At 39.9% G+C, this 16,757-nt stretch overlaps 1 protein-coding gene across 1 annotated transcript; it reads right to left on the bottom strand.

The window, feature by feature from the left end:
* Positions 1-1,884: 1,884 nt before the first annotated feature.
* LOC133912597 (polypyrimidine tract-binding protein homolog 1-like) lies at positions 1,885-9,401 on the bottom strand. Its single transcript, XM_062355425.1, has 10 exons — positions 9,034-9,401; positions 7,777-7,986; positions 6,961-7,023; positions 6,809-6,882; positions 6,624-6,719; positions 4,728-4,788; positions 4,520-4,624; positions 4,345-4,426; positions 2,922-3,034; positions 1,885-2,743 (listed from the first exon to the last, which is right to left on the bottom strand). The coding sequence occupies exons 1-10, from the start codon at positions 9,220-9,222 to the stop codon at positions 2,324-2,326; spliced, it is 1,413 nt and encodes a 470-aa protein (XP_062211409.1). The 5' UTR covers positions 9,223-9,401; the 3' UTR covers positions 1,885-2,323.
* Positions 9,402-16,757: the final 7,356 nt, after the last annotated feature.

The raw sequence follows: 16,757 nt of genomic DNA, 5'->3' as shown, positions 1-16,757 counted from the left end.
ATTCCATGCTGCATCTTTGCATTATTGTCGAAAAAATATCTCCTGAATAAAAGGCATTTTCCAGAAAGTAGCAGGAAAGATCTGCTTCTAAATTGTTCAAGCTCTCATGATGAGATTTCCTTGACTGCCGTCTATCATGACGCCTGCTTTAAGCTTGGAGAACAGATATTGTTCGGCGAAAAAATATAGCTTCAAAAGATTTCAGCGTTGACTGAGTTTGATGGCAGATAGAACGTCCACATCAAATTGGTTGATCGATCTGTATGGTTAGTGTCACAAGATTCTATCCAGACTTCGTCCCTAGTGGTTACTAGAGGCACTCCATAGCAGACTGGTTGTTGGTTCCATCCGCCAAGTGCGGCTTTTAGGAGCCTTCTATGGTGATTAGATCACGAACAACATGGAATATCATCAAGTTTGTTTCAACTGGCAAGTTTTTATTTTCTTTACAATTGCTGTTCCAAAACGGAAGGGTTGCACAAATTTGGACAATGGAGCCGCATTATTGGAGATAGCTCAAGCCAAGCACGCATTGGGAAAGCACAGGTACTTGCTTAGTTGCTTTTGCTTTTGCAGCGTGACTTGCACGGGGGTGTTTCCGGGGGTTTCTATTCATTTTAAGTTTAAAATAGATACCGAAACTTTCCAGCCAAACAAAGTTCAATCCAAACAAGCCGACCCATTTGACAGATAATAGTAGTAATCTTGCAACAGGCCGCGAATTTGAACCTAGCCGCTGTCACAACTCATTTGATTCTATCAACCGATTCCCTTTTAGCTTTTTGCGGTTTACTTGGCTAGTTGCAGCCAGGTGGAGAGCAGCTCGGCGCTGTGCGTGCAGTGCGCACTAGCATCGGTGTAGGGGCCCTTCCAGTTTTAGCATCAGCTTTTTTTTCCTTGCGATTACAAGGTGATCACTGCGTATCAGCTTAAGATCATCTTCAACAGAAACTCTAAAAATTCACACCCTATAACACTATTACAGCATCCTCTATCACTATTACAGTCTTCCCTATTTTTTCATCTCCAACAGACACCCTATTTCCTACCTTACATTACTCTCTTCCTCCCTTCGAGCCCACACGCATACTCAGTCTACAGGGTTACGGGAGCCTCAAAACCAACGGCAAATTTGCCGGCTGCCTAGTGCTACAGTCGCGCGTCTGCATCACTGTAGAAGCGGATGCCTCTTCCGCTGGAACCGAATGCAGCAGCTGGAAACGACAAAATCGGAACTACAGGGATGCGGCTTGGATTTCCGGCTCCCGTTGGAGTTGGCCTAACAGAGTGACTAAACAATTTGACTATGGGCACAAGTGTAGGGCCTTCCGGCTCCAGCAGCACTACCCCCAGTCGGGGACATCACAAGATTGGCAAGCAGTGAGATCTCACTCACCAGCTCGTCTACAGCGTAATTCTGCGCTACGACATCTCGCGTCTTGGGCTCCCGGTTGTTGCCTACCCTCATCCCATTGCTTGCTTTGTTAGACCGTTGTGCCCCAGAACCGAAGCAGCTGTTTCACTTCATGGTTGACCGGTGCACAGTGAGAAATGCTGTTCCTCGTACCCCCATTTCACAGTTTGGTAAATTGTAGATTTGAAGTGCTAACAGGAGGTGACAGCAACTCTTGGCCAGTAGACCTACTGAGGGTCTCTTTGATCGGCTAGAGCTTATAGAACGTTGCTTTTAAAAGTTAGTTGATTCAAATAATCTAGCGTTTTATCTAGCTTATAATAATTCAACCATCCAGCTTTTTATAATCTCATAAACTAAGAAAAGCCAACTTATTTCAACTAATACATATTAAAAAAACCCTTTTGCCTTTCAACCCTCACCTGCAAGCGTTTGCATATTAACAATAAAGGTAAAGGTACTATAGACAATTAACACATAAAACCAACAAAAAGCCAATTTATAATCCAAGAATTCAAACAACATCTAGCTTTTTACTAAACAACTTTTAACAATCTGTAAGCTATAAACCAGCTTTCTATAAGCTCTAGCTAATCTAAACAGGACCTAGCACTACACTTTGTTTAACTTCCATCTCTATCTACTAATAAGCCAACTCGATGACTCAAGAATCGCGGGCCTGCCAGTGATTACTGAGAAACAAAGCCACCAATTGACGATAGATAGAACCCCTTTTGACACAAACTCATGGCAGCAAAGGGGGAAACCATAGTCATGTACTCGTTACTCATATCTATCTCCGATCACCACCATCAAACATTACTGGGATGGCGGTATCACAGTATTACATTGATGCCAGAACAAACTTAAATCAGAAAGACCAAGAACAGTTATGCAAGATGAATTAACTTAACGGTAGTATTGCGGTGGTGGTGGTGGTGGTTGGCCCATTCCAGGTGCACCTGCAGGTCTGAGCTGTTGATTTACGTGGTGAGGTTGAGGCATCTGCTGCGAAGCATGGGACCCGTGCGGCGGAGCAGCGGGAGAGGCAGGGAAGCCCCCTGATGCTGCATACTGCACCGGAGATGAGCACATCTGGCCTGGATATGCTCCTGGGGCTGGGGGATACCCTGAGTTGCCCTGATTCCAATTTGGCACTTGTCCATTGGTACTGTGGCTTTGAGCAGCAACGCCAGGTGAGGCATATGCACTGGCTGCTTGAGGATTACCGTGCCACCCAGAGGATGTTGCCGGTACACCAGGGGGTTGCGGTATCCCTTGGATTATACCTGCTGGAATTGTGTAATCCCTGCTCTTGTCACTATGTGCCTGAAAGACGAATGGAATGTACGAGTTAATATGAGGGACAAATCAAAATACGGCATCCCAGTGTTACATAAACATAGGGTTTTATGAACAGTGTTACATAAACACATAAACAGTGTTACATGTATCGCCTAGATGATTTTTAAGACTAAAGTACACTAAACAAAGTCACCTATTATACCTTTACATTCAGATCAGTATGACGAGAGTATGACAGGTGAAGCTTACAGTAGCCACCATCATAGACACAATGCCCTTCCAATGCTTCCTTTGCAACTGCAGCTGTAGTTACATCTAAAGTGTAGTGGAAGATTTAATCAGATTATGATGAATTATTTCTATACAAAAGCGCATGAAAGAATAAACAGAATCCGTTGCATGTTTAGCCGACAGAAAGTAAATGGTCATATAAGCAGATTGATTAAGGAGTGCGGCAGTGGCAGAGCTAGGATTTTTTGCATTGGGTAGGCACTCCAACTTTTCATAAGACTGCGAGAACAATATATAAGTAAAAAATTCCTAAAAGCACAATACAAATGTATTAAAAAATATATCATAATATCGTAAATTCAACACTTTTGCAAAAAATACAATATAAATTGTTCAAATATGAAATAAGGTCTTACATAAATAGGAGATTACAATACTACTCTAGATTCTTCACTTTGCGCTTTCTCATAGTCATGAAAGTCTCAATTAGGTCCTCGCTTACTTTGGAGAAAATATCCAACTCAATAAATATGATTAAGCCATATAATGGTTTAAAGTTTGGCACAAACCACACAATCTAATTTAAAAAATTCTGCTAATTAAGTATCATGTGAGTAATCTGAATAATAAAGAAAACAATAACATCGATATCTGTCAAACAAATATTAAAACAACTAACAAGATCGATCTATCCCAACAACAACAACTAGTACTCTATTGTGCAATGTATCTGCTCCAACTGCTAGCTAGTGTTGCTTCGCTCTCTCTTTTTCCTTTTTCTAGACAAGGATCAAAACTAGTACTTGATTTTCTAGGCAAAGATAAAGCAATTAGTAACTTACTTATTGTTAAGCTCTTGCTAAATTTTATCAATGACACCAAGATACATTCTCTTCTATAATGATCATCAACTATTTTTACCGGATAAATTGAAGCTCACGACATTGCAAATTTAGAAATTGCAATCAACATTGAACATACAAGATTACCAGATCAATTAAAACTCACGACATTGCAATATTGAACCTCAAACATATGTGCTAGTTGTGGTTATGCTCTGTGCTCACAGCCTCACGTTCCCTAACCCCTACACGCATACTTGCACAAAAATAGGCTGGATCCTCATGTAGTCCCAGACCCACTTGGACTACCCACTGGAGTGCGGAGTCACAGCAAATGCAATGACTTCTAAAGATGCAAAAGCCTCTTATTTCTGGGACAGGAAAAGCACATTGTTTTTCCCGCAGAACCTCATCTGATAGCTAAAAATATTATTTTTGTACAGATCTAAGGTTTCCCAGATTTGGCAGTTCAAGCTTCACTAGTTCCCCGAAAAAACTGATTGGATTGATTGGTAATTTGAAGCCTGTGATGATCTATTCCTAGGCTCGTACCAGGGTACTGAATTAAAGCTTGTGTTCCCCCGTTCTTCTCAAAAATAGCAATTTTCTGGACAGTACCAAATGATGAGAACACCTGGAATTTGATTAATCATAGTTAGTAAAGATTAAACATGCAACAAAAAAATCATGAAGCATGTTATGGAAGTGTTTTCCAAATTTGACTTACGGTATGAAGAACATCAATTGTAACAGCATATTGCATATTCTCAATTGATGCAAGAAGAACGTTGCCTTCAGCCTCCACTTTCCTTCCGTCAGCACCAACAGCAGACTACCAAGGCACATCAAAAGGTAGAAACAACAGGTCCATATAAAAGGGCAAAACAGACAAGTAAAATGTTTGAATCCTTGTGGTCTTCTGAAAAAGTAAATACCTGTAATGTACTAGCATCCATGGCAGAATAATTAATTGGAAGATAAGGATTGTTGTAATCTCTGCAAAATAACAGTGATAAGGAGCTTTAAATAATGTGTCATGGGCAGGGGTATGAGAGGATGATCGGAGGTGGTATGAATGTGTAGATGGAGGTCGTGGGCGAGTTTTGGGCACCGTGGCCAGTGCTCTGCTACAGTACTACGCAAATAGATAGGAACGTAATTAAAATAAACTTCTTTCTTTGTTTGCCCTGAATAGATACCGACTGCTCCTTTATATAGAGTTGTTGGCTACAACTTTGGAAAGTAACTCAATCTCCTAAGCCAATCCGAACTCATCTCTATTTCTATCTATATCTCTAACCGAATCTGAATCAAATCAAACTAAATCCTAACTGAACTCGACCTCTATCTCTAATCTGGCTTATCTCTAATCCTACTACTGCTGGCCGAAAGGGCCCAAATCCTTGCGCATGACACAATGTCAGATTGAAAGTTTCAAACAAAAGCATGTTTCCAACAAGATATCTAATGTAATTTGGCATATACTTGCAACAACAAAAAGCCTAATACGCAACAAAATTGAAAAAGTGAATCACATGACAAGTGCACATTTGAAGCTATTTCCACAACAGGTACAAACATCCAAGCAAAGTTTCAAATAATCCCTGAGTTTACAAACAACTAAAAAAAACAAATGTCAAATGACAAACGATGATATGATGTATGGCAACCAATATTGATTCCCATATAATGAAAATCTCACCAGTCACCAGCTATTGTAGGAAACATAGGTAGTCAAGCAGAAATTTCAGCTCTTCATACAATGTGGACAGCTGATTGACAAATAATTTTGCCACAACCAAATAAAGCTCTCAAAGGCTTATGAAATTACGTTCAAGGGTTTATAACTAATAAATTGCTCAAAAACACAAATACTTGCACAAAAAATGATTTTGTTTGCTTTATTGGTAAGAGGAAGGTCGAGCAATTGTGGAGAAAAGGGGGGTTAGTTACTCAGTTTGTAGAGTTTTGATGATTGCAGAGTTTGAAGATTACCTGAGTTTTGCTTAGGTGTTGAACTGAGGTGATGGCTAAGTTATCTGGTTGGGTACACGAACAACAAACAATCAACCCAGAATTTCCCCTTTCCTGTTATTTCTTTAACTACTGTACTTTCATAATTTGCTTTCCTCAACAAAGCAGGGCATGATACATCTAATCCAAAAATACTAAACAATAAACTGATTCTACAAAGCTTCTAAACGTGTAGATGTAGGCAATTAGGACTTAGCAAAGCAGGGCCTCGTGGCATTAGCCTAACAAAACTCATTAGTATACTAATTCTACAAAGTTTCTAAATGTGTGAAGATAGAGATCTTGTACAGCCATGCAATTTGAACCACGTAACCCCTTGTGTTCCAATGAGTGATGCTATGGCATTACATTACACCCAGAATTTCCTCTTTCCTGTTATTTCTTTAACTACTGTACTTTCATAATTTGCTTTCCTCAACAAAGCAGGGCATGATACATCTAATCCAAAAATACTAAACAATAAACTGATTCTACAAAGCTTCTAAACGTGTAGATGTATTAGGACTTAGCAAAGCAGGGCCTCATGGCATTAGCCCAACAAAACTCATTAGTATATTAATTCTACAAAGTTTCTAAATGTGTGAAGATAGACATCTTGTACAGCCATGCAATTTGAACCACGTAACCCCTTGTGTTCCAATGAGTGATGCTATGGCATTACATTACAAAACTGCTCACATTGGAATAACATAAACCAGTGAATAATCAAATATGGGAGGACATGGGGCACAGGAATCAGTCTTTTATCAGAAATAATGATTACTAATTAACTCCGTGAAAAAAATTATAGGTGTTACCTGCTGCGGTTTGACTGAAACTTGATGTTCAAATCTTTGTGTGCAGAGAAAGAAATTCGCAAGAAACAGGATGTTACATGTTCCGGAAGCAAGTAACTACGATCAAGAACCAAAGCAATTCAGTTTATCAGAAAGATAATAAAGTACAACTATGGATAATACAAGAAAAGACTATGGAATGTCACCTTGGGATGCTCCTTCCGTCTAAGGCCTCTCTCGCAGCTGAAGCAGTGGCTGCATCAGTGTACTGGATCAATGCCTACCAGATAGAATAAGATGAAGCCTTTTCCTTTCATTTTAAAACAAATAAGTATCTGAAAAAGGAACTTTAACTGACCTGAAAACCAGCAGCCTTTTCAAAAGTGGCTATTTTATGAACATATCCAAAAGCCGAAAAAACCTGAAAGTTGATACAAAAAAGGATCATACATAGGAGGAAAAAGACAAAATTAGTCTAGGAAATGCAAACGGCTTTCATGGCATATGTAAAAAAACAGCAGTACAGAAACACAACAATTGCACATAATATTTGCCCTAATTGAATAATGCATGAACCTCATTTCCAAACAAAGGAAATAAAGCTTATCCCTCACCCCCAACAAATATGAGATAGAGAGAGATCAGCAATGAATGAAATTAAATATACTGTTTAAAAACTGTCTATAATGTAAAATATCACCAGAAAAAGATCTAAAAAGAAGCACCATAGAGATACTTATTGTCTAAAAGGTTCGGAATTTAACCTTCCATCAGTAACTTGGGTAAACAGGGAGATGCCCTACACCGGAGATACACGATGGAGGACAATTAGAAAATTGCATCCTCAAGATGAGATTTCATAAAACTTTGAATGAACTAGTTAGAAGACAGAGGCAGCAAAACAAACATGGTATCTCTCCAATTGCAGGTGTTGATAACGACATTTTCTCCGTGTTAACATAGGCCTGCTGATTCATGCAGAATACGTTACTACGAGATGAACATCTATGTAAAATTTTAGATTTACAAGGATCAGGTCAGGTAGACTCCCTTGGATCCCTTCAGTCAATGCCAACCAAGGCAGCAACATGCACACTTAAATATGTCATTACCATACTAACACAATCATCAATGTAGTTTACAAGACACGAAGTAATGAACTTGTAGAACTCACCATATGGATCACTTCTATAGTGACATCACTAGCTTGAACACCCTCTATGGTAACAAGCAACACATTTCCAGCAGTCTCTCCAGGGCTCCTGTTGTTGATTATTTCTTGCCTATTTGAATACTGAATGTAAACAGTTTTGCCTCGGATTTGTGCTGGTTCTGAAGATGATGCGAAGTATGAAACCATTGAGATTGCTTGATTAACGTCGGTCTGCAAAGAAGAATTACACAATTATTTGATTTCCAGGAAGAGAGAAGTTTCCAATATCGCTTGATGCCCTGTCTACAGCCCCCACCACGCTACATCCCCCCCTCCCCCCCCCCCCCCCCCCAAAAAAAAAGAGGAAGAAAAAGTGGGGAAGTTCAACCAGCCATCTAAATTACTAAGAGCATTCTATCATGAAACAAAATAAAGAGTGACACATGCACATAGATTCCCAACAGAATGATATAACAATAAAAAAAAACTCGACCATGGGGAGAAGACGTTGCCCTGCCTTTGTCTGAAGAGAGGGATATATCAAACCCTTTAGAGAGGTACTCACATGACCTGTGAGTAACCGGGTTAGAGCCCGAGTGGGTGGCCTCTCAACTGGAGGCACTACCAACCGAGCTATTGCTATAACAATAACATTTATATGCAACTAACTTCCATTAACTCCAATGAGAACAGCCTAATCAAACCTCAAGATCCATCGGACAATGTTAAGGAAACAAGACTCAACCTTGCACAAATCCACACCTAAACAACCTATCAGTCAGAGGCCAGAGCTCACAGGCCAGAGGTAACCAGACAACAAGCTGGTAGACATGACAATAGCATTTGAGCCACTAAATCCCTTCATTATGCCTGATCCATACAACTCAACAACCATTATCTTATCGTACATCTTTAAACATTGATCAATGATTTTACCACAACGGGTTTAATCCAAGGATGATTGATGCATGCACAAAATGAACAATCTTATGTGATCTACCATTTTCTATCTACAGTACATCTGAATAGGCACGTGGCCTTGCGACCCGCTGCACAAATCATATCCGAATCTTCAGCGCTGACGGAATTCCACGACTGCACAACAAAAAGCTAGCTAGATCCGGCGATTCACCTACACCGAAGTCGCCGATCGTATCAATTGCACGGAGATGCGAAACCGTAGAGGTTATCCAGAGACGCGCCCACCCCGAATTCCCAACCGGATCGCGGAGATCGACGGGGGAGGGTCGAGATGGAGGAGGGGGTGAAGGGGCTTACGAACTCGACGAAGGCCTGGTTGCGGTTGGCGCCGACGCCGCACTTGGTGTTGACGATGCGGCCGAAGGGTTTGCAGAGCTCGACGAGCTCCTCCTCCGCGCACTCCCACGGCAGGTTCCGCAGGTGCAGCACCTTGGACGGCGTCTGCGTGTAGCGGAACTGCTGCCCTCCGCCGCCTGACGAGGACATGCCGCCGGGCAGGTAGGCTGGTTCGCGGAGAGGAGAGGGTGAGGTCGGTGAGACGAAGCTAGGGTTTGGGCGTCCTGGGAGAAGGGGAGGAAGGCTATGCCGTCGGAGGAGGTAGGAGTTCCGTGCGAGTGCGCGCTGTGACCTCCTTGGACAGGGGAGTGGGAACAAGAACCGATCTCTACTGATTGGTGGATAGATAAATAAACCCAATGACTAAATTCCGAGCGTGAGCATGCACGCTCGGATCGTCGTTGGTTCTCCATCTGACCGTGCATGCGTGACTCATACGACGACTGAGATACGCGATACGTCCGTCTGCCCGCGCCCCGTATACCAACCCACGCGTCAGCGAAGCTTTTAGCCGCGGAACCGTCGAGGCGAGGCTTTTTCAAACATCGGGAACCGCACTAGTTCATTTCGTTTCGCTCGTCTTCTTCTCCAGGTTCGTCGCTCTCGCAACAGAAAAAAACCAAGCTGCGTGCTCTCGTCTTCTGATTCGCGCGTTCGTGTTGTTCCAGTGCAAATCGGTAGCGCGGCGGGAGAGGAGGGTTGCACAGGAGGTGAGTTCCCCCCAAAATCCGTTTGAATGTGCTGTGTTTTTCCTTCTCTCGCGCGATTTTAGGGTTTTCTGATTCGCGTTTTTTGTTGATTTAGCGCAAATCAGTAGCGTGGCGGGGGAGGAGGATTGCACAGAAGGTGAGCCCCCCCCCCCCTCTAAATCCGTCTGAATGTGTTGTTTTTTTCGCTTCTCGCACATATATTTAACTGTTCGGGAATACGGTATGATCCAGTGCAAATCGTTTCGTACCCGCTCGTGGATTCCTCTGAGTGTGCACATATTTGGTTATCTCGTATGTGTTTTTTTCTCTCCCCAATCTTATGACCTAGGGTTTCCTGATTCGTGATTTTTGCATAGATCCATTGCAAATCAGTTATGCAAGGGGGGGGGGGGGTTGAGGATTGAACAGCAAGGTGACGTTCTCCCCAAAATTCGTACTACATTTTCTCTTCTGTCACATTTGCTCGGGGGGAACCTGTCTGATCCAGTGCAAATCGTTGATAACCTCACATCCTCTGAATGTGCGTACTCGATTCTCTGAATGCAAATTTTTTCCCCAAATTGCCTAAAACACATCATAGTTATAACCTGATCCATTCACTCTTCATACAATGGTTTTATGCTCACTTTTTTTTTGCATACATATATACAAGGTTTTTTAAGGTCAACAAACATTGGATGAGTTTTTTTTCACCTTTTCATTCTTTTTTTGTTCAATGCTTGTTTTGTAGCTAGCCCATGTCATAGGGCACAACCTGTTCACAGTTGCTATTGATATGAGTGGATTTACATTCATACATATATACAAGGTTTTTTTTTCTTTATGTCATTTATGTATTATCGTCGAATGGTTAAAAAACTTTGTTATGTATTTACTAGGTCATCACATATATATAATCTGTGTGGTTCCTTTTTTTATTCGACATCTCCCTTGATGCTATGTTTTATCATTGTTTTTTTAACACTTACTAATAGGACAATTTGTTTATGTATTATAAGCATTTTAATGCTTTTTACTGTGTAGCCTAAATTGCTTATGGTACGATAAGCAAATTACTTTTTTCGTATTAGCAAATTTGTTTAAACAGGTAAGTAACATTCCACGTGCATACACGCTGATCTTCTTTTTTTAATTATTCATCATTTTTCTTCTTCCATTGTTTTTTCACACAGCTCCTCTGATCTCCATATGTCTATTTTTTGTTTGTAATTTTTTCATAGGTAATGACAAGGCAAATAACAAAAGAGGATGTGGCTTCTACATCACGTAGCAACCATCGTCGGCAGTGTGGGGTGCGTATAACAAAAGTCATTTTAGTTTTTTGGTGTGATGGTGTCACACTCCATTTGTAAAGATTCACCTATAGAGTAGTTCTATGATAAGCGTTGATGCTGATCAAGTACTGGTTCAAATAGGAAAAGCCTGAATTTCTATCTGAACAATGTTAACTTGCTTTTCTGCTTTTGGAGGGAATACAGTATGGAAATCATGCCTTTTTTAACTGCTATAAGTAATGATTTTTTAAGGGGAGTATTGTGTTGCAGTGCTTTTTTAGTTTTTCTATAGCGTGGCTTTTTGTATAGCTTTTTTTTTAAAATGATGCCATGTCCCATACTCAGGGTGCCAGGAACAGAGCTTCACCATCAAGATTGGTTAAGCTGTACAAATGCATGTCAGGTGCACAGCGTGACATGATTACAAAAGTTGGTTTTGGAGGGTTGCTCAATATAGGGACAAGTACACTACCATCTGACCTTACCAAGTGGGTGATAAGGAATTTCAATGCTGAATCCAGTGAGATTGTGATCCCGGGGAGGGGGAGGATCAGTGTCACAGCTGAATCAGTTCATAGGATTCTTGGCTTGCCAAAGAAGGGAGACAAGGTGTTGTATGACTTCAATGTAAAAGCCATCAACTTTATACATAAGAAATATGATACTGAGAATGCACCGAAGATTGGTTCAATAGTGAAGAGACTGAAAGCTAACAAGAATGCTGATGAAGATTACCTAAGGACATGGCTTATGTTGGCTGTTTCATCATTTCTGTGCCCAACCACCTGCCTTGGCATCAGTCCAAAATGTTATCCTGCACTGGTCAACTTATCCAAGGTTAATACATTGAATTGGTGTCAGTTTGTTGTAGATTCGTTGAGACAATCTGCACATCAAATGCACAAAAGGAACTCTGTGAAGGGTTGCTTATTTTTCCTTGTGGTAAGCTTGTCCTGCAGTTTCTTTTTCTTTTTCTTTTTTCATCTTTTGAACTCCACAAGATAATTTCTTTTTCTGGCAGTTTGTGATTTTTTAAATTCCTTTTTATATGTACAGCTCATGTATCTAGACTCCTTGGTCATTGACGGATATGAAATTCCTGATTGCATTCCAAGAATTGGGGCATGGAAGAGGACAATCATCGATAAAGTCATCAAGCTTGACAAAAACAGAAATGGGTCATTTGGAAGCTTAACAGTGCGTGAACTTTATTCTCAAATCTTTTTTTTTTGTTCATATTAATATGCACAAGTTTTTATCCCTGCAAGAGGGTTCACAAAATCTCACTTTTCTTTCGTGTTGTTCTGTCTCCTTTTTTTTCAGCTTAAAAGTTCATGCCACTCAGTTGTCTAGGAGTCACTTCTGGGACATATGGATGATATTGAAAGCTTTGTTTCATCCAAGGTCACTCCAGGCTTACCAGCTGAGGTCTGTCCCATATTCTTGTTATGCACCTTATTAATTGAAAGCATTTCACTTTTGTCCTCTCAAGCAGTTTAATGTTAAATCTCAAGCTACACCTACTCGTTTACAACAACCATGAATATGGCACTAGAAGTATTGGATCAAAGCTACATATCCGATGATAGGCAAAAATCATAATGAATTTTTTTTATCTCAATACTCCAATCTGCATCCAGCAATTTTGTAGTAACTATAAAAGCAAATTTATCAGGTGTATAAAAGCAAATTTACCAGGTGTAAAAAGCATTTTTGTTATTTGTTGGAAAAGCATTTACTACCTTAAGAGAAGCATTTTCTACCTAAAGAGAAGCATTTTCTGGTGGTGTTACTAAAAAATTAAGTTTCCAACTTTTGTTATTTGTTGGAATCGACATTGTTTCAAACTTTATCCTGTATTAGGGTGTAATAATCATGTTGAAGTTTTATGGCATTCTGTCATGGTCAATAAATGTCACATGAAATTATAATCATTCTGTCACTTTTTTTACTTTTTTTTGTACCTGATAATCGTCAAGTCATTTCTACTCATTTTTAGTGCAACATATCTTGCAATTTAGTCAGCCTTTCACTCATGCCTTGTGTTGAACTGATTGTTTAAGCATTTTTGCTAGTACCTTTAAGCATTTTAAAAGTGTTTCAAAAATATTTTAGTAACTTGGAGAAGTTTTTTTACATGAATTCAATGCAGAAAAAGAGGAAGCTCTCTGAAGCTGTCAGCAAAGTATGCATTGGCATCACACAAATGATGGGCACCTTTTTAGGAGTGGTATCTGAAATTATGGGGGAACACCAACCTTCTGTGTACCATGATCAACCAAGTCAAAGGAAATCCAAGCGGAGGAGGATGAGCAAAAAACATGAAGACAATGATGAACACGAAGACGACGACGATGAAGACGAAGACTATGAGGACGAAGACTATGAGGATGAAGATGTAGACTCCAACGAAGATGAGGATGAGGAGGAAGGTTCAGAGAGTGGAAACGAAGCATGTGCAGGTCATGAGGGGGAGGACTTGGGAAAATATGATGATGAGTTGAGTGAGAAGGAGTGCAACAACGAGTCCAGTGCGCATGCAGAATCAGAAGAGCAGAATCTGAGAGGTCATGACAAGGAAGAACAAGAACAAGATAGGAATGATGATGAAATACATATTGAGGAAGACATGGAGGAAAAGGAAACACCTCTGGTTAGGCGAACAAGGAAGAACAGAGGCGTGGAGCAAGGACAATATGAACTAGATAGGGAGCAGGGAGCATCAGGAACAGCCGTTGTTCATGAAGAAGGAGTTGGAGAATTGGCTAACAACAGAGTCATAGAGCCACTGTTACCAGAGCATCTAGAAGATGTGCAGCATGGAATAAGTAGCAGTACTAAGAAGCGAGTTGCTAAGCAAGATGACTGTAGTGAGAAGCTTCGGAAGAAATTGAAGAGGGAGAGGTTAAGGCTACCTGTCCCAGTAGATAGTGTGAAGGAAAACTTCATTTTAAACAAGAGCAAATCAACAGATGATGTCCTAGAGACAAAAGATGTTACACCACCTATTGCTAGGAACAATTCTTGGGATTTCCCAGCACCAGAATGTAACATCATGAAGTTTATTGACATTGAATCTGATGGGATTGAGGATGAACAAAAAAATTTAGAGCAAACAAAGGTTGAAGAAGGCCTAAGGAACCTCACTGTACTTGATACAATAGTCAAGAAAGACACATCACCACAATTTGAATGCAGTAACAAGGACGACTCAGATGATTCATTTGCAAATATACCTGAGGAATTGCTACAGAAAATGGAACAAGATGCAAGAAGGCACATAGAAGAAAAGAACGCTGCAAATAAACCTGAGGAATTGTTACACAAAATGGAAGAAGATGCAAGAAGGCACATAGAAGAAAAGAAGATGCATGAAGCTGCAGCAATTATGCAAAGCATTGCAGTAGTTCAAACTGATGAAATTGCAGAAAAAACCCCAGCAACAATCAATCTTGAACCTTCTACTGCTCCAAGTACATCTGGTACAGCAGCCCCCAGAAGGCTTCTGAAGATCCCAGCTACAATGAGGTCTCCATTTATTGACTACGATAATAAGAACAACTTCAAATGCAGCAAAGTTGTTTGCATGGTGTACAACGCGGTGTGCAGAGCCACTGGAAGGACTACAAGGTCAAGCCAAAGTTCCAATGAGACAGAGTATGTATTTCTCTATTGCTTATTCATCACCATTCTTTTTTTCATACAGCTCCCTGTTCTTTTGTATCAGCTGCTCAGCACGAATAGTTGCAATTTTGTATAAGCCTTTCTTCTTCTTTTTTAGCATAAAAAGTAATTTGCCAAACACAGAGAAAACAAAAACACGGTAAAACAAGTTATGATTAAACAAGTAATTAATTATGATTAAGCAAGTTTGTGATTATATTTTAAACAAATTACTTATCATTGTTATGCAAGTTAGTGATTAATTTTTTACTAAGTTACTTATCTGTACTATGTATAAAAGTAATTATTTCAGAAACTGTAAGCAATAGTAATGTCTTCGAAAAAGCAATTTTAGTGACTTGGAGAAGCATTCCTGTTGCCTATCTACAAGCTAATGCATGCATTTTGGACAAGCAAGTTTTTCATACTTGTACAGCAAATCCTATACAAGTCGAAGCAACTTTTTTGGAATTTTCAATCAATAAGCAAAACGACAGTAAACTGAAAGCAAGTTGTTCCATGCTCATAAGCAAATCCATACAACTGATAAGTATTTTTCCCATGTTCTTGAACATCTGACCTTTACCAAGTGGGTCTTTTTTTTTTTTACTAAGTTAAACCTTTTCTTCTTTTTTGTTCTCAATGTTCATGCAGTGATATTATAATCAATGTATGGGACTTTTGGGTCACCTTAAATCATCTCTCAAAGTCAGTCAAACCAGGGGGGAAGTTAATCAACACTGTAGCTGAAATTGGGATTCATCTGTTGAACGAACCTGATAATACAAGCCCTGCTAAACGTGTACTGCCACTAAGGGTTGCTGTGAGTATTTTTTTTTTGCCTCTATACATACCCAGGAAAAGACACAACATGGGTTTCTAAATGTTTATAAATTCCTCCCTGTATTTTTTTTCTATGTGCAGCATCGACTCTTGAGGGGCGAAATGGATCATGGGGATATAAAGAGGGCATTCATGAGAGGCTTGACCCATCTTGACAGATCTAAATTGGTAACATTCCTTTTCTTTTTTTCCTCACATTTTTTGGCATTTCTTAGACACAATATGTTTTTCTCCATTTTTTTCCAGGTAATGTTCCCTGTACTTCAAATGTGGGAGGTCGAGGGTCTCCACGAAGAAGTTGGGCACTACTTTCTATTGTCTTTGAACTTACGGGGACAACGGTTTGAGGTACTTTTCTAAAGTCATTATGTTCATTATCAATAAGGTCTTCTATTCATATTCAGCACAAGTAACTTGTATCATTCTTGTGCTTTTGAGGTACTTGACTCAATGAGGTCCCTACATGATAACAAGCTGAAAAGTTGCTGCAGTACTTTGGTATCTGCAATCAAGCATCTGTGGATCACATATTATACGCAATCGAAGAAGAAGATAGATAGCTATCGACTAATAGACATCGAGGTTCCGTTGCAGAGCAATATGTAAGTTATCATAATGCTTTTTTGCAACTTTGTTTGATGTTTTCATTGGCAATGTGTACAGTTTTTTTTTCTTTCACAGATATGACTGCGGTTTCCATATCCTTATGCATTGTGAACACTGGGACGGTCGTAAGCTACCCACATTCAAGGAAAAAGATATGCCAAACATACGCAAACTACTGACATACAAATGGGTAAGTCACCCTGAAAACATGACGCGCTGGAAGACAAAGCTCAACATCATTTAGGTAACATCTATCTTCTTTTTTTCCGACCCGCTGCTGAAATGTAGTTGACTTTGAAAATATATATTACCTGTTAAGAAAGCAAAATTGAAAATACATTTTACCTATGTGCTATTTACCTACGCATCCAGATTGTTGTGTTAACACAACAGTTCAATAACAATATATTCCTCTAACAAAAAGCACTTTAATAGACTGTAAAAAGCACTTTTAAACCAAAAGTAAAACACTTTACTAGACTGCAGAAAGCAGTTTACTACTCTAACTAAGCAGATTAACACAAACTCTTAAGGAAACTCCACTGCATACATTCATCCTGCCACAAACCTAAAACGAAGCATACTAATG

Source organism: Phragmites australis, chromosome 3 (genome assembly GCF_958298935.1).
Source record: "Phragmites australis chromosome 3, lpPhrAust1.1, whole genome shotgun sequence".
Classification (NCBI taxonomy): Eukaryota; Viridiplantae; Streptophyta; class Magnoliopsida; order Poales; family Poaceae; genus Phragmites; species Phragmites australis.
Note: the sequence above shows the minus strand (reverse complement) of the source record. Positions and strands in the feature narration are given on the sequence as shown.